The following is a 27,395-nucleotide window of genomic DNA, read 5'->3' as shown; positions in this document are numbered from 1 at the left end:
AATTATGACGTGACACATTATTGTGTATTTATTGTAGCAAGAACTTCTGTTGCAGCAGTAAATATCATGAGAATTTTACTCCGATGCGTTGAATACTATTCAACACTCCGTGTGTATTATATATATATATATATATATATATATATATATATATATATATATATGCAAGGGCTAAACTCTACCCTGGGTATGGAATAGCTATTCCGTACCCGAGGAGGCAGCCACCCACCGTCCACTGGAACGCACCGAGAGGGGGCGCGCGGTTTTCCTCCCTCAGGAGGGGGGCGCCGGTTTTTCCTCCCCACCCAACCGCTCCATGGTTTTCCTCCCCACCCAGCCGCTCTCTGGTTTTCCTCCCACGTAGCGCGGTTTTCCTCTGGCCAGGAACCGATCGCCGGTGTATCGATCTCGCAATCGCCGGCGCCCCTGCAAGGACCGTGGAGGCAGACGCGTTCATCCCTGGCGCTTCACGGGATCGCCGGCGACCCTGCGATCCATGGCCATCAGCCAAACGCCGTGAAGACCGAGCAAGCCTGGTCTCTCCCAGCCCTTGTTCCCTGCGAGCGGAGCGGAGAGCTCTACGCTGGCTGCCGTCGTTCGCCGAGTACGTAGCGTCAACGGTCGCCGGAACCTGCGTCCCCGTCTCTGGGGTGCAGCACGCATTCGAACCCCAGCTTCCTGGCCGTGCTGCTGCAGGACGCGCACGCCGACGGCGGCCTGCAGGCATGCCTCGGCGGACGGTGGGTGGACACATACATCGCCGGCGCCACGTCGGAGAGATGGCGACCTCCTTGTCTCCTCGAGCTGGTCAGCCACGGGCGGTTCGGGAGTAGCGAGCACCGGGTACTGGCCAACCAAAACCAGATCCCGGCGAGGGTGTCCGTGGCATGCCTCGGCAACACCGACATCGCTAGGTTCAAAAGGCTATACGGGCCCTTCGCCGAGCTCACGTCGGGGCCGGGCGGCGACAGAGCGAGGGCGAGCGTGACGGTGACGGAGTTCCAGTTGCAATACAACAAGAAAGGCCTCGACGGCCGGCCGGCGCTTGACCACTTCCGTCTGGACTAGTGCTGGTGTGCTACCGGTATGGTGCTTAGGACATCGTTATGTTCCATTTGGCACAGAAGCTCCTCAACCTCTTTTTCAATAAACTAGCTAAACTAGCTAGTAGTCTAGTGGTGTAGATGAAATTCAACAGTCAACAACAACTGAACACAGAAAGACTGCTTCCATTATTTACAGAGACAGTAATAATACAGAGACAAAGGGCACCATGTAGTGCTTGACACTCAAGTGACATTGAGCTTTGCAATAATATACATTTCTGACTAAAATAATAAACAATGGATTTCAGTGTCTGTGATTGTGTACAAGGCAAAAATCAGTACAGATTTCCGTCGATGGACTATTCCTAACTAATTTACTTGTACAAGCTACATCGATTCCTCTTGATCTTGCTGACTGCCTCCTCAAGTTTGCTTCCAATTTGGTTTCCCCAATCGACTTGGGTGCCAGAATTAGCTGCTGAAGAGCCTCCTCCAGCCTCCAGATGGCACTGATCATGCTGCCTTCGAACACTTGAGTCATCTCCATGATTTGGTAGAATTTCGACCCTTTGGCCCATGAATACACCACTTCCATTATGTCAGGTCAGAAAGAATTCGCAAAGCTTTCCACGTCAATTTGGATCTGCCATTATCAGTTAAGAGCAAAACATCACTTTTTAGAACACAGATTCGATATATACGCAGCACTACAAGCTCACATATCTGTCCAAAAAAAGGAAAAAGAAAACGAGGACAGGCATTTGCCATATATGATGAATTACTAGTATTAACTACCTTGCACTCCAGCTGAAGGTTAGCAACCCTTCTCGCTGTTTCCAGCAATTGGTAGAAGAGCAAATCAATCTGCTCCCTTGGCTTCAGGGCCATCCTGGAGCTTCTTGATGGACTTTATATTAGCTGATAATTCTTGCTTAGCATGAAAGACTAAGTTTTTCTTGGATATGGGTAGAACTATGGTTATCATGCTTCTAAAATAAGCCCTCCAGAGCTTCTATTCTTCTGGTAGCTTTTCGAAAAGATTTTGATTGTATTGTACCTAAAAGGAACAGGTCATATTAGAACCGCATAAACAGAGGAAATCTGACAGCATACATCCTTGGTGTTTTCTTACCTTGATATCCGCTTCTTGATCCAATAGAGATATCCCATCTTTAGCAAACCTTGATAACACTTCTTCAACTTTTCTCAAGGTGTTTTCTAGAGCTTCTAAAAGCAGAAGATCCTCAGGTATGTACATCCAGATGCTGCTTAGTTCCTCAATCTGTTCTACTCAGGTTACCCCCATGATTAGGAAAAGGCAGTTTAGCACAAGATAGAATGATAAGACAAAAACTTCACTGCTGAAATGAGCAAAGTAAATAACCTATGGAAGTGGCGGTGAAATAACAACTGGTTCTCCATGTTCTTTCAGAGGAATAAACTTCATTGTTTTCTTTCCGCTGCTGTCCTTACTTCCAGAACATCTGCTAAGTACATCAACTGTATAATCAGAATCCTCAGGCCTCCTACCTGCAAGAGCAACACCAGAAGTTAATTAAACGGCTATTTTCCCTTTCAGCAATGACCTTTAAAGGCATAGTTAGAATCACAGTAATCTGACTAGTTTTAGGAATGAAAACCAGATGTAATTGCTGCATGAGGTTGAGAATTAAACATCCACTTAGGTACAGTTACATGTTAGAAGCGTCTAAAAGTTCTGCACTTCAAACTGATGAAGTTAAGCCCTGCAAATAGTTAATCCAAACCTAACTTAAATCAAGCTTTTTTTAGATCAGCTTGTCAAAAGAAAAAAAAGGTAACTGCATCGATGCATCTATATAATTTTCATGAAGTCCAAATCATTTGAGATCAAAGTGGTTTTATAGAATTATGTGTAACCCTAAAGAGGCACTTGCCTGCCTGTCAATTCATCACCAAGGTAAGAGACCTAGAAGACACTGACAGGGCCACATGGGTTATAACACCTGTAACAACTGGTCAAAGCTCATGAACATGAGCAGACCCTAGAAAAGCTCTGAATGTGCTTCTCTGATCGTCTGAAACTGAAAGCATGGCATGTCATTCTGCAGGTTTGCTGAGGCAGCCAAATGGGGCCATCTGGGGGACCTGCACAAAGCCATCAAGCAGGTCGAACCAGCCCTTATCGCCGTCGACTCGACTGTCCAGTCCATCGGCAACTACGAGAAGGTCTTGAGCCGGAAAAGAAAAGAGAAAATTCCATCACATTCCTCCTCTGTAAATGTTCAAAGTTGCTCATGACGAGCGATCCGTTGTTTTTCAAGGCATACCTGTCCAGCTACAAACTCCTCCTGTTCAATAGTTGCTGCCACAATAAGAACATGCCCCAAGCTTGGGAGCATTGGGGGGCTTAGGTGCTCATCACAACATCTGTAAGATACAACTACAATTCCCCACCTAGATCGTTGCAGCATGTAATTAGGTGCCTATAACTTTGATTAATTTGTTATCCTACAACGTTGCACGTTTTGTGCAAGCATCCAATAATCTACAGTTTGGAGACCTAACACTACAAATTGCATATTGAGCAAGGATTTGGAGCCACCATGGGCATCCACTAAATTTGGTGCGGCCAAAATAATGTTCTCTGAAGTTTTTTCCCAGTACAGTGATGGGACAATGAAGTAGGGGAGGGGGGCTCACTCTGGAACTCGTGGATCTGCTGGGGTGAGCTTTGCAGAGAACCTTTTGGCTGCGTGTTTGTAGTGGTAGAGCAGCACGTCCTTGGCCTTCTGCTCACTGCCAAACCAAATCCAAATAAAATCCGCGCATCAGAAAATCCCCATCGTGCCCAACATCAACAAATTGGTAACCCCAGTGCAAATTAGAACGGATCGAGCCACAAATTTCATCCCAGCAAAAAGGGCAAGCCTGATCTGGTGCCCACGAGAGAAAACATCTAATTTCCAGCTCAAACTGACGATTAACTGTAAGAACAGCAAAAGAAGAGGAAATCAATGGGCCGGCGGGGGGAATCACCTGATTGGAAGGCAGGCTGGAGGAGGATCGACGGCGACGGGCTCCGGATCGGTCTCGTGGGACGGCGACCGGAGGTGTGAGCGGAGTAGGGAACGGGACGACGTCCGGGGACACGCATGGCCTGGCCAGCAGCTGGCCGCCGGCGGCGCCAGTCCCTCAAATTGGCGACGGGAGGAATGGTGGATGGATCGCGATCTAGCGTTGTTCGAAAACTGATCAAGCTGGGGTGGGGGGAGGGGGGGCAAACCGCTTTCGGAGGCGGGTGGCGCCCGTGGAAGAAAACAGCGAGGGGAAACTGGGGAGCGCGGGAGCTGAGCGCCGGGGGAGGCGGTGAAGGTGGCCGGCTGGCTCGGGTATGGATTGGCTTATTTCATACCCAGGGTACCCAATAGACTTACTATATATATATATATGTTGCTACCCTATAATAGATTCTATTTATGTGGAAATTTTTATTGTATACGCTATGTACGTAGGTTGACACTTATATATTGACAACTTATATAGTAATTGTAGCAACTACTTTAATACGATATATGTTTCAACAACCGATTGCACTGTTGTATTCTAGATGACAAGACAAACAAAATTAGATTCCACATGTATATGATTTGATGATGTTTTGCACTAGTAACAACTTATCTGTAAATTTAAGATTGAAGATTATTGAAAAAGGTGCTACGATATACATATCTAAGTTACTAGTATGTGTATAGTGGCAACTTATGTGTGTGGCCACTGCTCAACGCCTCCATACAACTGTTGTCGGTCGAAACCCACCGGCGAGCAGTGATAGGCAACACGAAGAGCCGGGAGGTCACCGAAGCGCTGGCAGGCACTTCTCCCTCGTCGACGGCCCGCATTTCCGTCACGCGCCCGGAGATTCCGAAGAATGTCGGGCGTGCCACCTGACCTATACCCGATCAGGAAGGTGCGAACGTGTTTGCAACGATTTGCCTGCATACACAAACCGAGGTTGCCATCTCTGGTAGGCTGTCTGCGAGCTCTGATACCAGCTGTGGCGGAACCACCCAAAACTACTGGACCCGGGTGCACTGATCTTTGTTGCTAACCAACTCTGACCCAAATTGGCACTCACCGGTAGTTCCTCGAGTGAAGCCTCGATAAAAGCCACGTTATTCCAGGATCAGCAGACAACACTCACACGAAGGTGAGCCCAGAGATTACAACACAGAACATTTCATACATCTCAGAGTGATTGCAGCGGAAAAGAAATTTATTACAAACCATGTTCAGAGTAGCAAAGTACTACAGAGTTCCATCTACTAAAATTATTCAAGTCTCATTGTTCAGCGGAAGCAGTAAAAGATAACTAGCGAGATAACGTGACGCATCGATAAAGCCCGTACGAAAGCGTCACTCAGCAGGAGGGAGGTCAGCACCTGCTGAAGGGTCATCCCACTCAACAGACCAACCCGGAGGCAAAGTACACGGCCAAGTAAGACTCGCGAACAGATCTTCAAAGTTAGTACCTGAAAAACAGTGACACAAGCAAGGCTGAGTATACTAATACTCAGCAAGACTGACCCGTCACCGGATATAACATAATCCGATAACTAGACATGCAAGGCTTTTTGGTTGGTGGGGTTTGTTTTGCCAAAAACGCCACTAAATGTTGATCCTTATTTTCAGATTTTATTTAGCCATCTTCCAGTTGGATTAACCATTCTAAGTTTCAACCAGCAGTATTATCATGGTAGAGCAATCATTTAATCAACCAGCAGTATTATCATCATCATGTTCCACTTGTTACTCTGTGTGACCGAAAACATTAAGCAGTCTCATGCCGTGAGAGGTGGACGATTCTGAATCGAATTTCAACCTGGCCAGGGGAACCTAGACCACACGTATGGGAACCAAGTCACCCACACAACATTTCCCCTTTCTTTCCAGTCCGTGGATCTGGGGCACCCTCCCCGACTACAGAGCCCGACGTCTCTGCACCCGTACGTCCGGACAAAAATAAACCTACTTCTACCAAGAGGGTGCAAGGTCGTTCCACTCGCCGGTCCAATCAGGTACTTCAGCTTACCGATTACCATATTTCTCGGCATGTGGCTAGTACTTTCAAACGGTTAACGAAATGAGCCACACCCCGCGACCTTAGCCATTTTTGACTACACCAGCGGGGTATCACAACTACACAACCCCGCCGTTGTCCTTATATTTCAACAGGAATTAAAGTCAGCCAACTCCTATAATCTCGAGAAAGGCAGGAAACCTCTCGACTTTTACCGTACCTAGTTAGCGGGGCAACTAGTCGAGAAAAAGATCCTGATAACAAACATAGGTACCTAGGGATCATGCACCTAAGGTTTTCGATCAACTCCTAGAAAACGTAAATGCGCAATAAAAATTATTACAACATATACAAATAGTAAGATGCATATAATGCGTAAAATAATGGGATTATGCACCGGGGCTTGCCTTCTTGGGCACTGTTCAAAAGTAGCCTTGGGCTCTTCCGAACATTGGTTCGGGTCTTGATTCAAGTCAGTACAAATAAGAGAGACACTCTCCGGAGTGGTGGTATTCGCGGGCACCAACTCGTAATCACCGTCAAGTAGATTTACTGTTTCTATATGCATGCAGAAATGATATTGTTACAACATGATATAAATATATTTCTTTCCTTCACTATAAAGTTGTAGTCCAGTTTAGCATGTGTTTGTTGTGGTGGTCTTAGTTAACTTTATTTTATGGGCAATCGTTTATAGAGTAGTTCTAAAATTCACTTTACTTCATAAAAGAGTTGTGTGTTTGGTTTCATTTTTATCATTAAACTTAGCATGCTTTCACTATTTCATAACAACAAATCTACTCATGAGATAGTGATGAAAAACTAAAGTAATACACATCTCAAACTTTAACGTCTCTGGTATAAAATTCAGCATCTAACCATAAAGCAATTATCCATAACAATTCATGTAAGTAGATTACTCTAGTTGCTTCACCTTTTTGTACAGAAAGTTTGACATAGGTTCTGGTGCTACAAATTTTATGGGAGCATACATCTACTCAGTACTTTAATTTTTCCAGATTTTATTCACTTATACAGCTGAGGTAATAAAAAGAACAAAAACAACAAGCCATTAACTAAGATTAATTCACCAGAGACTTGTGCTAGGGATATGATTCTCAAATTTTTACCAGAGCCTATTCATGAGCTAAACATACTCCAGAAAAATTATCGAGCTTTATAACCACCAGATAAATTAGTTATGCATTTAACTTAACATGATTTAGCATAAATTTCTCAAGGTGCATTTAACAAGTACTGCATATGAAATTTTTATTACAGATAGAACATACCCTAAACAAGATCATGTCCAAAAATCAAGATCAGTTATGTTGTAGATTATTCAGAAAAAAAATAGAAAAATCTAGCCCTAAGATGATAAGCATGATTATTCACCAAAGCAAAACTCAGTAACTGCACCTCAAAATTTTTAGAGAAGAACACAGAGCTAAAAAGAGACTTCAGAAATAAATATAGATTTTTATGAGTATAAGAACTATATATGGAGAATTAAGTTGATTAAACAAGCATAAAACATGGTATACAGTAACTGAACTCTAATAAATCTGAAATTTATTAAGTAACAAGATTTCAGTTATAAATGTATGCAGTAAAAATTCCAGAGCAATTTCTTGTGCATATTTTCCAGTATTAAATCGAGAAATCTAGCAACAGATTAGAGAATCTTGATTGTTCCAATATGATAACTATTCTGGTTGGGTTTCATCTTTTTACTGTAATCTTAATATTCCATTATTGATAACATATCCAAAAATCAAGGTCATTTGCTGAGTAGAACTTCATGAACATGCATAAGGTGATTTTCTTATTCTTTTTCTCAGATTAAAATAAAAGCAAAATATGAACATGTGAATGTAACAAAAGTTGTAGTTCTTGTTCTAAGGATTCCAGAACATTTTATTTTGCATTTTTCTAATTTTTATTCAATTTTCTAGGCATTTTTTAAGTTTGCTGTTTTGAGTTTAGGCACATTTTGCAGTTTGACCCCTGGAAGTTTTGGTTCTTCTCAAACGAGGTCCCTGGCGGAAGTACAGAACAGGGGAGGGGTAAGGGCGGCCGGATTCCGGCGATGTCCGGCCCCAGCGGCGTGGGCTAGGGTGGGGAAAACGTAGAGGAGCTCGAGAGCTACCTGAGGGTACCTTGGGTTGGGGCTGGGGCGACTCGAGGCGGCGGCTCCACAGGAGCAGGCGGCCGACGGTGGTTGGTGGCGGCGGTGGCGCCACTCCGGCGAGGGAAAGGCGGTGGGGCTTGGTCGGTGAGGTGCAGGGCGGTGAGAGGAACCCGTTCAGGGGCTCTATTGGAGCCGAGGAGGGGCGGAACGGTGGCTCTACGGAGCTCCGGCGGCGTCCGGCAATGGTGGCGATGGCCGGCGGCCTTGCTGGGCACGCGCGAGGGGCTGGGCTCTGCCCTTTATAGGCCCGGAAGGAGGGGGAGGTCGTGCTAGGGGCGAGCTGCCTGGGGAAGGGTCGCCCGGGGGGGCTCGGTCAGGGGCACGGCAGCGGCCGGCCATGGCAGTCGCCGTGGCGAGCGGTGGCACTGGCAGGTCGAGTGGCGAGCTCGGGTGCTACCAGGGAAGGCCGGGTTCAAGCAAACCAGGGGCGCGGGAGCAGTTTGGAGCTGGGGCGCGACGCGTGGGCGGCCAGGTAGCCGGCGCCGGCGTACGGACGCCGTCGTAGGCGCGGTTCAGGAAGGAGCAGAGGTAGGAGATGAAGGCAGGGCAATTTCGTAAATAAATCAAAGTTCCAAAATCAGTTCTGTAATTTCAAATTTTCTCCCTCTTCTTGTCCTCAAATGAAAAAGTGTTGAATACCACTTTTGCTCAGTTTTTCGGGATCTACAACTTTCGTGTTATGCACTTTTTCATTCGAGCAATGGTTTGAGAGTTATTTAATTATTTCAAAAACTGCCATTTTAAGGTACTTATTATTTCATGTGAATTTTGGCACTTTTACTCCTAGGCTTCAACTAGGTTTTTGTTTAATATGACATGGTGAATATGTCTATTTATTTTCATATGCATGTTTGCATTGTTTTGCAAGTTATTTTAACTTCCTTAACACTAGAAATAGAACTCTTGTTTATTTGATTTGTTTAAATTAGTAGCTCTTCACAAATCAAAGAATGGTTCCATTAATCATTTCATGTGATGGTTTTCCAGTTTGAATTTGATTTACATAGAAAGTTTATCGATCATTATGAAAGGTGTATTTTATTGCCTTATTACCACACATGTCAAGTCAAGTTTAAAAGGGTACCAATTATTGTTTTTCAAACACATTGCACTCAAACACATGCACACATACATTTACACACAAGTTTGCAAGAACTAGCCATAGGGTTCATATTTAAGTTTTCTTAGCTCATTTATGTGTGAAATTCTGTTAATTGCCTGGCTTTGGTTAAACTGACACCAGAGGTGTCACAGCCTACCCCCCTTAAAAAGAATCTCGTCCCGAGATTCAGGTGAATAAGCTAAGTGTGGCAAGTGTGTGTATCTTTGGGGTGGTGAAACCAGAAGGTAGACATGATCACCAACTTCGAGTTGCAAAGATTTTCTTCTTTTTACCCAAATGACTCATTTGGCTAGAGTGGTCAGCTCTAAGATTTTCTTGTATTACCTTTGGTTGTTATTCTGCCTAATGATCAAGTCTGGTCCAATATGTTATGGTCTTTGGTTTGTGACCAACTCAAAGGAGTTGATGCCTTTGATCATACGATGCTTTAAATAGTGCTATTTTCAAGCTTGCTTGATAGCTGGGTGAGAACTATGCTAAAAACGGGCATTGGTCTTCATGGTTGTCATAATGAATGATGTAAGATCTTAGCATGTCTTTTAAGATTTGGTCCACTTTTCAGTTTGGCCGTCGGTTCGAGGATGATAGTTTGGTGACAGGAGAAGATTGCAAGGGATTTCCCAAAAAGTGTGCTAGGAGTTGAGCACCACTATTGAATTTAATTCTATGTGGTGTGATATGCAGACCATAATGTAATCAAGATGAATACCGGCTCTCTTCTTGGTAGTATGAATAGTGTGTAATTGAAAAAAAGGTGTTGGTTGTCGATAATGATCCAAATGGAATCAGGCCTTGGAGAGGTGCTTGGCAAACCAATCATGAAATCCAGCATTAGTAAAAGTGAGATTGTAATGGCTATTTATAAATGGTCTCGGTATAACATTAGGAGATATACTAAGCGAGAAATTTTTGCTTAGGGTCTTGATATACTTTGTTAATACTCAAGTGACTGGAAAGCTTTGGAAGGGGTGACCTATCAAGAATTGGTTTTCAGAGATCACGATTTAGTTGATCCACTATGGAGATTCAAACCATACAACTCTATCCTTATCGCAGTGAAACATTTAGGCTTCTCCATTCTTTAGAAGAGCTTGTGCTTGACGATTTTCTCAGGACAGATTCTGGGTAGTTGATAGAATTGATCATAACTAAGGAATCCAAGGTTGAAAAATTCTCAAATTTTTACTGGGGGTGCCTAAGATAATTGTGATCATTTCCTCTAGTCAACTCCAACTCAGAAACAGAGCTTAAGATAGTCAAATTCTTAAGTGTTTGCCTAAAGGTTGACCCAGATTTCAGACTGAACAGAGGGCTAGTATTTTGACTGTAAGTACCAAACCACTTGAAACAAAATTCTCAAAAAAATTTCAGTAGCTTCTAGACTCAGTTATCCACAACATTCATGTTGAATGTTTTCTCAGGAAAAGCTTTTAAGTGGGTCGAAAAATTCATGTGGCCAGACTGCTACAAGTTGACAGAATTATAGGGGTTTACCACAAGACTGAATTTTGTGGGTTACACTTCTCCAAAATTTCACAAAATTTTACAGCAGTAAGGAGATTTGTTTTAATACATTTTGTTCCACCGGATCAACTTGTTTTGAGGTAGTTGATCAGGTCTAAAAAATTGGGTTTTCCTTCTGTACCTGCCGGTCCACTTATATCTGATAGCTTTCTAGTATGGAGATCTTACTCTTCGGCAGCAGCAAACTTTTCTCAAGACATTCTTGTGCGAGGTGGATTTTATTCGATTGAGTTGGTACTTGATTTGAGAGAGATGCACCATTCCTCAAAGTCGTGACGTATTGTGGAAATAACAACCTATCATGAATTTGATTTTTTTTGGTGCAATGAGGCAATGCAGATATGTGGTTAAATGAGTTAAAGCACTAATGGGAGATAAGTTTGTGTCGTTGTAATATACGGATACAACGACCCATACTCCTAAGAAATATGCACACGGATTGGTGCATTTGTCCTGAGGTAAGCTAGTGGATGTGCGGTTCATGGTGTGATGGTACACATGGTTTATGCACATAATGTGGTACACACAAGTGTGCTGAGTATGTGCATGAGCATGCATTGCACATGTTGCAATGCAGTGCACTGACCAAGAAAGTTATGCAAGTTCTTTATATTTCTGTTGACCTGAATTTAGAAATCAAATCAACACATTACTCATCCTTGATATGCTAACTAGAGAGCCAGGTGAGTTGGAAATAGGGAAGGTATGACGGGTACCATCATGAATTTCTTCAAGAGTGGTGAAATTGATCCTTCCTTGTTCGACCTGATCAGCCTGTTTCTTGCGCTCATCCCGCAATCTTTTGCGCATGCTTTTAATTGTTTGGCTAGAACCTTGGTCCTGATTTTGCTGTGTGGCTTGAGGGCATCTTCGAGCGAAGTGGGTAGGACTTCTACAGATGAAACAACGGTTCGTCTCACTCGGACCACTGTGTTGTTTGCATCGTAAGGATGTCATCACTGGCATATCTACTGAACCATTCTCGGGTATAGTGCACCTAGCTGGGTCCATGGTTTCACGGACAGGCGAGAGAGTTCTTGCTCTTAGGACTGTGTTGGCAGCAATAGCATTGCGGGTTTGTCTTTTACCACGGGGAATGAATTTTGTGCATGTAATTTCCCATCAAGTCAAGTCCATATTGCTTGAGCCATGCTTGGGGGTCAGACACTTTACTTGGTCATCCTTAAGTTTCATCGGAAGTTGTGATGGCGGCATTAGGGAGTCCGAGTGAACATCCTTTATTTCTTGTGTCTCTTCCTGGAGCTCTTGATAGTCTGCAACTAGAGATTGGTGGACCTTGTGCCCATCTAGTTGAAAGTGTTGTGGCTGCAGAAAATGAGAAATCGCTTGCTGTCCCTGAACAAGTTGTCGAAGCAACTCATTTTGGGTGGCAAGTAATTCCTCAAGGCCGGGTGGTGGTGGCTGCGATCCGCTACCACTGGCACCGAAATTATTTAGAGTACTATGGGTTGCTCTCACCATCTGAAATATATGAGTTCAAGCATCAGCGATATGATTCGTATAGCTTCCAAGATGCAATGAACAAGTGTGCAACACAATAGAACACAACAAATGCTGTGTAACCAGTTTGTGCAACGTTAGTTGTTACAAAGAAATTCGTAACTTTCTTTTGGTTCATCGAAACTTTCTAAAATTTTGACAGCAACTAGATAATTTCACGTGCTACATCTTTGGTAGTCAACTCAGAGGCTAATTCTAAGAGTAAGATGGCTGAAATTGTCCATTACTAAACCTCTGGTTTTCTGAACAGAGTCTCTGTATTTAGGCCATAACTCCTACTATATACATCTAATGAAGTTGAAATTTTGTATGCATGTAGCTTAGGATGTTTGGAGAAACTTTGGTATTCAACCCCAAGGCTAAAACAATGGATAAAATGGTTCAAATATTCAGTCTTTGCTTCTCTGTTCTGGCTGTTTTTCAGCAGGCCGGGCGATAGTGTTTTGTCTATAGCTCGGCGTATACTAGTCCTAAGAAGTTGAAATTTTGTGAGAACCTAGATCATGTAATTTGTGACCACTTTGGTATTCAACTCATATCCAAAAAGAGTCATCTACAAGGGTGAAAATTTTAGCAATATCCCGTAGGATATAAACTAGACAATGAGAGTTAAATTGTTCCGGAAGCAACCTTAGAGTTTCATAACTCGAAATTTTAGGGGTCCAAAATTTTTTTGAAATTTTTCTAGGACGTGTATTATGTAATTGTGCAAAACTTTTCTAGTCAAGACTAAGTCTAATTAAAACCTTATGATGGTCTTTTCCTTAAAAGTTTTCCTCACTGGATGTCCAAGAAATTCAGCAAACAGAGAGCTAGTCTTTTCTTCACCAAGGACAATATACTTGGTCAAAAATTCTCAAAATTTTATAGAAGATCCCAAGGTAGTGAGGAACATTTCATCTAGTAAACACTAAGGCCAGTTCAGATCCTAACAAGGTTTAATGCTCAAGGTTTTGAAGTGATGTCAAACCAGAAAACAGATTATCCAGAGAGTGAGTAAATTGACCATATCTCCCAAACCACTGGACAAAGATAATTCAAAATTTTACAGTAAGTTCTTCATCAAGATACCTACAACTTTTGTGTTGAACGAATTTTCAGATGAGCAAATTAAGATTGTAGAAAAATTCACTTTAGACAGATTGCTCTAATTTGACAGATTTGCAGAAGGTTACTATAAATTTGAAAACACTAAGGTAGAGAACTTCAAAAATTCTTAAATTTCTACAGAAGGTTAGAAATGTATTTAGCTACATTTATTCTTAGAGCCTCAACTTGATTTGAGCAAATCTTCATATCTTAAAAATTCGAGAAAGCCAGATTTTCCAGAATTTGCAGACTGTCTAGATGATCCTTAAGACTGTATTTTAAACTTTTCGATTCTGATTTCATTCAAAAGTTTCTTTGCTGATGATTTGAGGATGAATGCAGATCTTAACCGTCCTCACCAAAGAAAAGAATTGCCAAGTAACCTTGGACTTACGTGGTTAGTTTCGGTGGCATACATAATACGACTCTCACTATGTAGCTACTCGATATAGCTAGATAGCCTATAATTCGATTTCGAGTTAGCGTACCTGCAGAAAATTAACAGTATATAAAATTGAACCTTCCGTGCCAGCACTCACGAAAGCGTTCACATACATTACCGATCACTATAGAATCAGCATCCATACAATTACCGCCGTATGGACAACGTTAAGCATACGTCATCGAAATAACGTATTGATTGTGTACCGTCTTTGACGGGGAATTGAATTCCAATTTCGAACCATTACTCCCCATATAATCAACCGAAGTTGGTATATGGGCAGCAGCTCAAGTAGGCCACTGCTTGAGCTCCAGCGTTCGGCTCGCATCACCGACGGGAAGGTCAGACTCCCTCAGCTGACTGAGTAAGTATACCTCCGCGGCGACGATGTAGTTGCAGAATTTAAATTGCAGAATTTAAATACTGAAAAGTAATGTGCTGGAAGTTAGCCATACAAAATAAGCCACCTGATTATACCCATAAGATTCCCTAGGGCTTTACGTCCTAGACTTGTCCTTGGAGATCCTAAACTCTTTCAAAAACTTTAGTAGTTTTGAAGTCAAGTTTTAAATTGTTGTTTTAAAAATCGAGGTTGCCATCTCTGGTAGGCTGTCTGCGAGCTCTGATACCAGCTGTGGCGGAACCACCCAAAACTACTGGGCCCGGGTGCACTGATCTTTGTTGCTAAGCAACTCTGATCCAAATTGGCACTCACCGGTAGTTCCTCGAGTGAAGCCTCGATAAAAGCCACGCTATTCCAGGATCAGCAGACAACACTCACACGAAGGTGAGCCCAGAGATTACAACACAGAACATTTCATACATCTCAGAGTGATTGCAGCGGAAAAGAAATTTATTCAACAAGCCATTAACTAAGATTAATTCACCAGAGACTTGTGCTAGGGATATGATTCTCAAATTTTTACCAGAGCCTATTCATGAGCTAAACATACTCCAGAAAAATTATCGAGCTTTATAACCACCAGATAAATTAGTTATGCATTTAACTTAACATGATTTAGCATAAATTTCTCAAGGTGCATTTAACAAGTACTGCATATGAAATTTTTATTACAGATAGAACATACTCTAAGCAAGATCATGTCCAAAAATCAAGATCAGTTATGGTGTAGATTATTCAGAAAAAAATAGAAAAATCTAGCCCTAAGATGATAAGCATGATTATTCACCAAAGCAAAACTCAGTAACTGCACCTCAAAATTTTTAGAGAAGAACACAGAGCTAAAAAGAGACTTCAGAAATAAATATAGATTTTTCTGAGCAAAAGAACTATATATGGATAATTAAGTTGATTAAACAAGCATAAAACATGGTATATAGTAATTGAACTCTAATAAATCTGAAATTTATTAAGTAACAAGATTTCAGTTATAAATGTATGCAGTAAAAATTCCAGAGTAATTTCATGTGCATATTTTCCAGTATTAAATCGAGAAAGCTAGCAACAGATTAGAGAATCTTGATTGTTCCAATATGATAACTGTTTTGGTTGGGTTTCATCTTTTTACTGTAATCTTAATATTCCATTATTGATAACATATCCAAAAATCAAGGTCATTTGCTGAGTAGAACTTCATGAACATGCATAAGGTGATTTTCTTATTCTTTTTCTCAAATTAAAATAAAAGCAAAATATGAACATGTGAATGTAACAAAAGTTGTAGTTCTTGTTCTAAGGATTCCAGAACATTTTAGTTTGCATTTTTCTAATTTTTATTCGATTTTCTAGGCATTTTTTAAGTTTGCTGTTTTGAGTTTAGGCACATTTTGCAGTTTGACCCCTGGAAGTTTTGGTTCTTCTCAAACGAGGTCCCTGGCGGAAGTACAGAACAGGGGAGGGGTAAGGGCGGCCGGATTCCGGCGATGTCCGGCCCCAGCGGCGTGGGCTAGGGTGGGGAAAAGGTAGAGGAGCTCGAGTGCTACCTGAGGGTACCTTGGGTTGGGGCTGGGGCGACTCGAGGCGGCGGCTCCACAGGAGCAGGCGGCCGACGGTGGTTGGTGGCGGCGGTGGCGCCACTCCGGCGAGGGAAAGGCGGTGGGGCTTGGTCGGTGAGGTGCAGGGCGGTGAGAGGAACCCGTTCAGGGGCTCTATTGGAGCCGAGGAGGGGCGGAACGGTGGCTCTACGGAGCTCCGGCGGCGTCCGGCAATGGTGGCGATGGCCGACGGCCTTGCTGGGCACGCGCGAGGGGCTGGGCTCTGCCCTTTATAGGCCCGGAAGGAGGGGGAGGTCGTGCTAGGGGCGAGCTGCCTGGGGAAGGGTCGCCCGGGGGGGCTCGGTCAGGGGCACGGCAGCGGCTATACCTGGGCATTTCTCGGGTCGGGTCGGGTTCGGGTCGGGCCGAAAAAAACCCGGTAGAAAAACTCATGGCCCGAGCCCGCCCGTGGCCCGGCGAAAACCCTAAAATGTTGGCCCGAGCCCGCCCGCAGCCCGACCCGACGGCCCGCGGGCCGACCCGCTGACCCGACGGTCACCCACATGATCCCAGAAACCACCAGCAACAATCGTACAGGCATGACTAATTTAAATATTACATGATCCGAACATCACAATTCTGATAAAACAACTGTACAACACATGCACCACAGACAATAGTTCACACAGATCACAGATGTGATAAAATAAAATGGCAAATGGCATAAATAAATAAGATAACAGATCACAGATGTGTCTTTTTGACCGGGCCGTCGGGCCGGCCCGCGGGTTTAATTTTCAGCCCGCACCCGACCCGAATTTTTCACCGGGCTGAAAATCATGGCCCGGACCCGCCCGCCGTGTTCCTCGGGCCGGGTCGGGTCGGGTTTTTTTCGGGCGGGTCGGTCCGGGTTCTTCGGGTCGGGCGGCCCATGCCCAGGTCTAGCAGCGGCCGGCCATGGCAGTCGCCGTGGCGAGCGGTGGCACTGGCAGGTCGAGTGGCGAGCTCGGGTGCTGCCAGGGAAGGCCGGGTTCAAGCAAACCAGGGGCGCGGGAGCGGTTTGGAGCTGGGGCGCGACGCGTGGGGCGGCCAGGTGGCCGGCGCTGGCGTACGGACGCCGTCGTAGGCGCGGTTCAGGAAGGAGCAGAGGTAGGAGATGAAGGCAGGGCAATTTCGTAAATAAATCAAAGTTCCAAAATCAGTTCTGTAATTTCAAATTTTCTCCCTCTTCTTGGCCTCAAATGAAAAAGTGTTGAATACCACTTTTGCTCAGTTTTTCGGGATCTACAACTTTCGTGTTATGCATTTTTTCATTCGAGCAATGGTTTGAGAGTTATTTAATTATTTCAAAAACTGCCATTTTAAGGTACTTATTATTTCATGTGAATTTTGGCACTTTTACTCCTAGGCTTCAACTAGGTTTTTGTTTAATATGACATGGTGAATATGTCTATTTATTTTCATATGCATGTTTGCATTGTTTTGCAAGTTATTTTAACTTCCTTAACACTAGAAATAGAACTCTTGTTTATTTGATTTGTTTAAATTAGTAGCTCTTCACAAATCAAAGAATGGTTCCATTAATCATTTCATGTGATGGTTTTCCAGTTTGAATTTGATTTACATAGAAAGTTTATCGATCATTATGAAAGGTGTATTTTATTGCCTTATTACCACACATGTCAAGTCAAGTTTAAAAGGGTACCAATTATTGTTTTTCAAACACATTGCACTCAAACACATGCACACATACATTTACACACAAGTTTGCAAGAACTAGCCATAGGGTTCATATTTAAGTTTTCTTAGCTCATTTATGTGTGAAATTCTGTTAATTGCCTGGCTTTGGTTAAACTGACACCAGAGGTGTCACAGCCTACCCCCCTTAAAAAGAATCTCGTCCCGAGATTCAGGTGAATAAGCTAAGTGTGGCAAGTGTGTGTATCTTTGGGGTGGTGAAACCAGAAGGTAGACATGATCACCAACTTCGAGTTGCAAAGATTTTCTTCTTTTTACCCAAATGACTCATTTGGCTAGAGTGGTCAGCTCTAAGATTTTCTTGTATTACCTTTGGTTGTTATTCTGCCTAATGATCAAGTCTGGTCCAATATGTTATGGTCTTTGGTTTGTGACCAACTCAAAGGAGTTGATGCCTTTGATCATACGATGCTTTAAATAGTGCTATTTTCAAGCTTGCTTGATAGCTGGGTGAGAACTATGCTAAAAACGGGCATTGGTCTTCATGGTTGTCATAATGAATGATGTAAGATCTTAGCATGTCTTTTAAGATTTGGTCCACTTTTCAGTTTGGCCGTCGGTTCGAGGATGATAAGCTGAACTTCGGATCAGTTTGGTGACAGGAGAAGATTGCAAGGGATTTCCCAAAAAGTGTGCTAGGAGTTGAGCACCACTATTGAATTTAATTCTATGTGGTGTGACATGCAGACCATAATGTAATCAAGATGAATACCGGCTCTCTTCTTGGTAGTATGAATAGTGTGTAATTGAAAAAAAGGTGTTGGTTGTCGATAATGATCCAAATGGAATCAGGCCTTGGAGAGGTGCTTGGCAAACCAATCATGAAATCCAGCATTAGTAAAAGTGAGATTGTAATGGCTATTTATAAATGGTCTCGGTATAGCATTAGGAGATATACTAAGCGAGAAATTTTTGCTTAGGGTCTTGATATACTTTGTTAATACTCAAGTGACTGGAAAGCTTTGGAAGGGGTGACCTATCAAGAATTGGTTTTCAGAGATCACGATTTAGTTGATCCACTATGGAGATTCAAACCATACAACTCTATCCTTGTCGCAGTGAAACATTTAGGCTTCTCCATTCTTTAGAAGAGCTTGTGCTTGACGATTTTCTCAGGACAGATTCTGGGTAGTTGATAGAATTGATCATAACTGAGGAATCCAAGGTTGAAAAATTCTCAAATTTTTACTGGGGGTGCCTAAGATAATTGTGATCATTTCATCTAGTCAACTCCAACTCAGAAACAGAGCTTAAGATAGTCAAATTCTTAAGTGTTTGCCTAAAGGTTGACCCAGATTTCAGACTGAACAGAGGGCTAGTATTTTGACTGTAAGTACCAAACCACTTGAAACAAAATTCTCAAAAAAATTTCAGTAGCTTCTAGACTCAGTTATCCACAACATTCATGTTGAACGTTTTCTCAGGAAAAGCTTTTAAGTGGGTCGAAAAATTCATGTGGCCAGACTGCTACAAGTTGACAGAATTATAGGGGTTTACCACAAGACTGAATTTTGTGGATTACACTTCTCCAAAATTTCACAAAATTTTACAGCAGTAAGGAGATTTGTTTTAATACATTTTGTTCCACCGGATCAACTTGTTTTGAGGTAGTTGATCAGGTCTAAAAATTTGGGTTTTCCTTCTGTACCTGCCGGTCCACTTATATCTGACAGCTTTCTAGTATGGAGATCTTACTCTTCGGCAGCAGCAAACTTTTCTCAAGACATTCTTGTGCGAGGTGGATTTTATTCGATTGAGTTGGTACTTGATTTGAGAGAGATGCACCATTCCTCAAAGTCGTGACGTATTGTGGAAATAACAACCTATCATGAATTTGATTTTTTTTTGGTGCAATGAGGCAATGCAGATATGTGGTTAAATGAGTTAAAGCACTAATGGGAGATAAGTTTGTGTCGTTGTAATATACGGATACAATGACCCATACTCCTAAGAAATATGCACACGGATTGGTGCATTTGTCCTGAGGTAAGCTAGTGGATGTGCGGTTCATGGTGTGATGGTACACATGGTTTATGCACATAATGTGGTACACACAAGTGTGCTGAGTATGTGCATGAGCATGCATTGCACATGTTGCAATGCAGTGCACTGACCAAGAAAGTTATGCAAGTTCTTTATATTTCTGTTGACCTGAATTTAGAAATCAAATCAACACATTACTCATCCTTGATATGCTAACTAGAGAGCCAAGTGAGTTGGAAATAGGGAAGGTATGACGGGTACCATCATGAATTTCTTCAAGAGTGGTGAAATTGATCCTTCCTTGTTCGACCTGATCAGCCTGTTTCTTGCGCTCATCCCGCAATCTTTTGCGCATGCTTTTAATTGTTTGGCTAGAACCTTGGTCCTGATTTTGCTGTGTGGCTTGAGGGCATCTTCGAGCGAAGTGGGTAGGACTTCTACATTTACACACCGCAAGAACTAGCCATAGGGTTCATATTTAAGTTTTCTTAGCTCATTTGTGTGTGAAATTCTGTTAATTGCCTGGCTTTGGTTAAACTGACACCAGAGGTGTCACAGACGAAACAGCAGCAGTGCCGATGACGACGACAACAGCGGCAGCGACGACGACGATGACGACGGCGGAGACGCATCGGCGCGAAGCCCCAAGCGTCGTAGGCACTCAAATACCTACAATTGGTAGATGTAGGTAGCATCGTAGGGGTAGGATCACAAAGCCGAAGGATCAATTCCTTTGTAAAAATCGGCTTTTGCTTTTAATGACCTTTCTTTTAATGAAATCAATTTTCTTCAATTACTGTATACTTGTTTACTTTCCAAAAAGCCGATGGCAACACATCAGGCTTCTATAAATATCCAAGAGCTGACGAAATTCAAACTAGAAGCAACCCGCATAAGAGTAGAGTATCACTTCCACCTTGAACTGAACTCGAAACAGACTCTCAAATCCGAGCGTAATTCGAAAACTCAACTCTATAAATCCGAGCAAGAACTCTTCAAGCATCCGGAATTCAAATCAGAGGCCACAGCAACCAAACCCCAAGTCAACGGATCTGAACCATGGCAGACTCTCCAGCTCAGACAACAAATCCTACTATTGATGATGCGGCAATCTGCGGCCTGAAGGTAACATTCAGCCTAATTCTTTTAGTATTCCTCAGCTTACCAAGCTTCTGAAACTTTAAACTCTGAAACACGACACCATATATGAACTTCTGAATTTCTGAACTTCAGGTGTCAGACATCCTTCTGCCGCATCCTTCCAATCCAAAATCTTTCTGTCTTGGCCCACGAACTTATGAAAATCCCATAGATTTGATCTCTTGTGAAGCAAATAGAATCCCTTTCGTGAGTCAAAACATTGATTTGAACCTCAGGGCCGACAGCTTAAGAGCCTGGCCTAACCCTCCTGAGAGCTGGATTACATGGTACAGCAGAGTAGCAAAAACTTATATGCCCTTGTGGCAGGATTTGAACATAGCCGATGCACTTAGCTTATCACTGTCTCCTCTCGACAAAGATGAAAATCTTCTGAAAACCATCGGCTATTTTTGGTCCGATGCTCTGAACTGTTTTCTCTTCGGTCATGGACCCATGACCATTACTCTACTAGATGTTACCATGATAACTAGCCTAGACATTGGATCTCCTAATCCTACTGCCCACAAAATGGCAGAAGTTCCCTTTAAACTTTCATCCAAAGTTAACTGCACAAACTGGGGAACTTACATGAGTCAGCACATGAAAACAAAAGGTCCAGTGACTAAGAAGGAACACACAGCCTTCTTAAATCTTTGGCTAGAACACTTCATCTTCTGTGGTCCTTCTTTAGCTCCAACTAAGAATTATCTTCCCTTGGCCTATCATTTGGCCCATGGCAACCACACCGGCCTAGGAAAACTTTTCCTTGGAGAAACCTACAGATATCTCCATTTGATGACATCTAACTTGTTTAACCAAAAGAAACTGAGAACTGGAGGCCCTTGGTGGTTTATTCAGTTGTGGGCACAACTGTACTTTCAGCACCATATCCCCAACTTCCAAGGCCTGACCAAGAATTCCTTTCCTGATGAGAGTGGCAAACCAATTAGATGTACTAGTTATGGCCAAGATTTATTTAGTCTACCTTGCAGCAAACTGAATTCAACAGATGCAGCAAACTGGTTCAGAGTCTTCTATAAAGGCTTAGAGAACCCTCTCTTTTTCCCATTCACTGAATCTGAATCCTTTGAGAATCCAACTGCCTTTAGACTGGATAATTTTGCCGATGACGACAGCACTCGGCATCTATATTCCCTGATGATTCGACCTGGTTTCCTCCCTGTTGGCATGAGCACTTCCAATAGAATTATCAAGCCAGGTTACGAAGCTTATCAACCAGTCATAGCAGCTCGGCAATTTGGCCTAGGACAAGTCCCTCCCCACTTCCATATTCACCACTTGGTGGAGAGTAGAGCTGATCTGCCTGATGGTCTCACCAGTTCAAGATGTTACAGCATGTTCGATGATCTCCACATTCCAATACCAGCCGATCTATCCTTTGATCCTTCATCGATCGATTTTAGCACATGGTGGGGAATGTGGAAAACCCATGTTTTCAGAAAAGCTCTAGGTCCTCGACTGCAGCAAATTGATCCTAAATATGTAATCCCCGAGGAAGAGGTACTGAATTTATACATTCATCCTTTCTAAGTCCTCCATTCCTTTACTTGACTAATCCTGCTCACCCTGTTAGCAACAACAGGATGGTCCAGAACCTATGACCAGCAACGGGGAGCCATTCCACTTTCTTCCAACTGCCCCTGATGTACTCTTCTGCAAAGGGTCACCATCAATGAAGAAAGTGATAACGACTATTCAGCCAGACTTACTTCAGTCGGCTTCCAAACGAAGACAAGCTTCTGCAATTGTTGCCCCCCGAGTCTTAACCAAGAAAAGGAAGATGATCACGAGGCAAGTTATCAAGAAACCAGCACCAGCTTCCCCGAGTCCATCAGAGTCCAACACCAACCAGGTAACTCATCTTTCTAAAACTTCTTCTTTATTGCATACACATGTATTCTGGTTGACTGTAATTTTATTTTCAGGATGCAGCTAAAGAAATCCCCAATACAGAAAGTCCAGTACGACATGAGATGACTGCAACTCTTAATGTACTGATGGAGGCAAACGAGGAGCAAGCCGATACAGTCGATGTTCTTGATGTCGACACAAGCTCTAACAGGACGATCGCTCTTGAACCGCCCAACGCTTCTTCTTCAGAACAGGTAACATTACAAAACCAATTCTGAATCAGCCGATAGCTTCATAAACGCACATTGCTCTAACTTCAGATATGTCCATAAGGCTTTGACATTTCAGGTTTGCTTTCCTTTGACCCGGCATCAATGGGTCTGACTGCCCCTGGAGCAAAAGCACCATCCTTGTAGCAATCGACTAATTTGGCACATCAGCTTCAACTTATCAAGAATCTACTATCTGCTCTGATCACTGCTCTGGTTGATGATTCCAGCAAGATAAAAGAAATTTTTGAGCAGATAGAATCCCAGCTTCTAGAATTACTTCGAGTCAAACTTTGGCCAGCCGGCCATCTTCCTTTCTATCGGGCAGAGGTGAAGGCAGCTCAACAAAGAATAGAAGCACGTCGTTCTCAAGTCTCTCTGAAAACTGACATAGCTCAAAAGTGCAAAGCCCTCAACCAAAAGAAAGCAACTCTGGATGCTAAAGCTGATATCTCCGAGAACACAAGACGACTCAACCTCTTGGAAAAGGAACTGATGGAACTTGAAGAAAAGGTCCGCAATACCCAAAGACTAATCCAAGAGGAGAAAGCTTCGATCGCAAACTCCAAGCAGGAAGCCCAAGAAATGACTGAACAAATACAGGAAGAGTTTGCAGAGATAAGCACCTTGAGTCGGCAGATAATATCAGGCGATGACAAGGACGACGAAGCAATCATAGCACGAGCAGACGTTGTACGTGCAGAAGCCATCCAAGCCATAGAAGGATTCCTGAACTAGTAGAACTATTCAGAAAACATTTGATGTTGCCTGTAAAATCTGAAACTTGTACTCATTTAAAAACATCTTAAGTCGATGGTTAGACATCGACTGTCTTGCTTCTCATATGTATTTTTACTAGCCAACTCAACGTGTTGGCCTCCCATTCATTTTTTTCCTGCCAACTCAACGTGTTGGCCTATCTCCTTTTTTTTATCGGCCAACTCAACATGTTGGCCTATCTCCTTTTTTTTACTGGCCAACTCAACGTGTTGGCCTATCTCCTTTTTTTTTACCGGCCAACTCAACGTGTTGGCTTATCTCGGTACAGCCAGATGGATGTCATCGGCTCTTGTTACTCGCTTTACCACATGCTCGGGAAGTACTTGTTGAGGTGTTGACCATTGACAGCAACAGGAAACTTGATGCCGTCCAATTCCTCGAGCATGTATGCATTCCCTGGCAAAACCTGATCAATCTTGTACGGCCCGTGCCAAGTTGGAGACCACTTGCCATACTTTTTATCTTTAGTTCCCAATGGCAATACTGCCTCCCACACCAAGTCTCCAACCCGAAAATTCTTTGGCTTGACCTTCTTGTTGTACGCACGAGCAACTTTAGCCTTGTTTTCCTTAATCTTCTCCAATGACCAAAGCCTTAGCTCTGTCAGATCCTCCACATTATCGTTCATCAAGGCTGCATACTGTTCAGCAGATAGATCATTCTGGAACTCGACACGCCTTGATCCAGCCGTGATTTCCCATGGCAACACAGCGTCTTGGCCATAGACCAAATGGTACGGCGATGTCTTGGTGGACCCGTGACATGAAATACGATACGCCCACAAAGCTTCTGACAACACTTCATGCCAGCGCCTAGGATATTCATCGATCTTTCGCTTTATGAGCTTGATGAGGCTCTGGTTGGATGCTTCAGCCTGTCCATTAGCTTGGGCATAGTATGAAGATGATCTGATCAGCTTAATTCCCATGTCATTGGCAAACTTCCTAAATTCCTCTGATATAAAAACCGATCCTCCATCGGTTGTAATAGTTTGAGGAATCCAAAATCTGTGAATGATGTGCTCTTTGACAAAGTTGATCACATCTCTTGACGCTACTGACCTCATGGGCACTGTCTCTACCCACTTTGTGAAATAATCTGTAGTAGCTAAGACCCACTGGTGACCCTTGCTAGATGACGGGTTGATCTGACCAATCATGTCCATGGCCCAACCTCTAAATGGCCACGGTTTGATGATAGGATTCATTACTGATGCTGGCACTATCTGAATTTTGCCAAACCTCTGACATGCCTGACACCCCTTGTAATAATTGAAGCAATCTTCAAGCATGGTAGGCCAGTAATATCCTGATCTCCTAATCAGCCACTTCATCTTATGAGCCGATTGATGAGTACCGCAGGTTCCCTCGTGAACCTCATACAAGAGCCGATTTGACTCTGAAGGTCCCAGACATTTAAGCAATAGTCCTTCCAAGGTCCTGTAGAACATGTCATCCTCTTTCAGAACATACTTCATAGCCTTGAGTCTTATCCTCCTGGGTGCCCCCCGAGCCGAATCCTTCAAGTAATTGAAGATATCGGCTCTCCAGTCTCTGGGTTCTAGAAACTAAACCTCCACATCGACCCCATCGGCCGTTTCCTTGTATCCAGAAGCCATCTGTGCCAAATCATTGGCTTCATTGTTCAGAGTCCTGCGTATCCAGTGGAAATTGATGTACCTGAATTGTGACATCAACTCACGGCACTGCATCTATATCGGAAAAAGAGCCTCGCTCTCACATCTATATTCTTCCGTGAGCTGAGAAATCACCAGCTTTGAATCTCCAAAAATTTCCACCGCTTCTGCACCAGTTCCATTCCTTTGCGAACGGCTTCATATTCCACCAAATTATTGGTGCATGGGGCAGTCATCCTGATGGAAAAGGAGTAAGTCACCCCTCGAGGCGAGACCAACAGAATTCCCACACCGCACCCATCATTACAAGCCGATCCGTCAAAAAACATAGCCCAAGCACGAATAAATAGTGCAGCTATATCAGTGCTGATCCTGTCTGCAACAAGATCCGCCAGTGCCTGTCCTTTGACTGCTTTTGCAGGCTGATACCGAATATCGAACTATGACAATGCAAACATCCATTTTCCAAGCCGGCCTTTCAGAACAGGAGCCGACAGCATGTGCTTTATGACATCCGATTTGCATATGACAATTGTTTCCACCGAGAGCAAAATATGACGAAGCTTTGTACATGTAAAGAATAAGCAAAGGCAAAGCTTCTCGATTTCAGGATACCTGGTCTCGGCATCTAACATGTGCCTGCTGAGGTAGAAAACCACCCTCTCCTGGCCGTCGTGCTTCTGGACTAACACCGAAGCAATGGAAGTGTCACCCACGGATAGGTACACGTAGAACGGCCTATCTTGATGAGGAGGAACCAACACTGGAGGCTTTGACAAATATTCTTTGATTTCATCGAAAGCTTGCTGCTGTTCTGCCCCCAGCGAAACTCATCATCGGATTTGATCTTCACTAAACCCATGAACGGTTCAATGCGCCCAGACAGATTAGAAATAAATCGTCTGACAAAGTTAATTTTACCGATGAGCTTCTGCAACTCTTTCTTCATAGTAGGTGGCTTCATCGTTTTCACAGCTTCTTGACTCTTCAGGCCGATCTCGATTCCCCGTTCATGCACCAGGAATCCCAAGAATTGACCGGCCGACATGCCAAAGGAACACTTCTTTGGGTTCATTTTAAGCCCAAACCTTCGAGTCCGCTCCAAGACGTGACGCAGATCTTCTAGATGCCCCCGCTGATTTGGATTTGACCACGACATCATCAATATAAATTTCTACCAGTTTGCCGATGAGATCATGAAAAATGTAATTCATGGCACGTTGGTACATTGCACCGGTATTTTTCAGTCCAAAGGTCATAACCAAATATTCGAACAAGCCGACTGCGCCTGGTACTCTGAACGCGGTCTTGTTCACGTCTTCTGGGGCCATGAAGATCTAGTTATAGCTGGCATTACCGTCCATAAAACTCATCATTTTGTGGCCGGCAGCTGCGTTGATCAATGTCTCTGCAACAGGCATCGGGTACTCGTCCTTCGGCGTCGCTCTGTTGAGATCTCTAAAATCGATGCAGACACGCCATCGGCCATCCTTATTTTGTACCGGTACCACGCTAGAGATCCATTCTGCATACCGGCACGGCCTGATGAACCCAGCATCCAACATCTTCTCCACCTCTTTCTTGACTTCTTCTAGGACTTCAGCCTTCATCTGACATGCTCGTTGCTGAAACGGCCGAAACCCTTTCTTGAGCGGGAGACGATGCTCGACGATGCTTCTGTCTAGACCGGGCATCTTAGTGTAGTCCCATGCGAAACAATCCCGGTACTCTTTCAGCAGTGCAATCATCTCCTCACGCAAGACCGGATCCAACTTTTTGCTGATAAATGTCGGCCATGGCTTATCCCCAGGACCGATGTCAACCTCTTCCAAATCATCAGCTGATGTGAACCCGTATCCGAGCTTGCCGTCGTCTGAAAAACCAGCTGCGAACGCAGGCGAGTCTTCGTTATCCACAAGATCAGCGGCAAACACAGGGAGATGACAAGAAAAATTATTTGGCCAACCGCATGGGCTGGCCATTTCTATACTTCCATTATCATTCGAAACCAAATATTCAATGAGTAG

General features: G+C 43.5%; 2 protein-coding genes across 2 annotated transcripts in view; one reads left to right on the top strand and one right to left on the bottom strand.

Moving 5' to 3' along the window:
* Window positions 1-496: 496 nt before the first annotated feature.
* LOC120647917 (DIBOA-glucoside dioxygenase BX6-like) lies at window positions 497-1,068 on the top strand. The gene is made up of 2 exons (XM_039924724.1): window positions 497-516; window positions 657-1,068. Exons 1-2 carry the CDS (start codon window positions 497-499, stop codon window positions 1,066-1,068), a joined length of 432 nt encoding a protein of 143 aa, XP_039780658.1.
* A 2,178-nt stretch (window positions 1,069-3,246) lies between these two features.
* LOC120647916 (proline-rich receptor-like protein kinase PERK13) overlaps window positions 3,247-27,395 on the bottom strand; it is a 36,821-nt gene continuing 12,672 nt past the window's right edge. The window contains exons 3-5 of the mRNA XM_039924722.1: window positions 4,065-4,408; window positions 3,729-3,824; window positions 3,247-3,455 (exon numbers count right to left, since the gene is read on the bottom strand). Of these exons, the coding sequence (XP_039780656.1) occupies window positions 3,311-3,455; window positions 3,729-3,824; window positions 4,065-4,408 (585 nt within the window). The 3' untranslated portion in view covers window positions 3,247-3,310. The remainder of the gene's footprint in view (window positions 3,456-3,728; window positions 3,825-4,064; window positions 4,409-27,395) is intronic.

The sequence above is a fragment of the Panicum virgatum genome, chromosome 9K, assembly GCF_016808335.1.
Source record: "Panicum virgatum strain AP13 chromosome 9K, P.virgatum_v5, whole genome shotgun sequence".
Taxonomy (NCBI): Eukaryota; Viridiplantae; Streptophyta; class Magnoliopsida; order Poales; family Poaceae; genus Panicum; species Panicum virgatum.
Note: the sequence above shows the minus strand (reverse complement) of the source record. Positions and strands in the feature narration are given on the sequence as shown.

What these genes read in the sequence shown, in the direction of transcription:
- LOC120647917 (XM_039924724.1), top strand. Translation starts at nt 497, where the DNA reads ATGGCCATCAGCCAAACGCC. An exon ending in ATGGCCATCAGCCAAACGCC is followed by an intron (nt 517 to 656) that starts GTGAAGACCGAG and finishes TCTGGGGTGCAG; the next exon opens with CACGCATTCGAACCCCAGCT.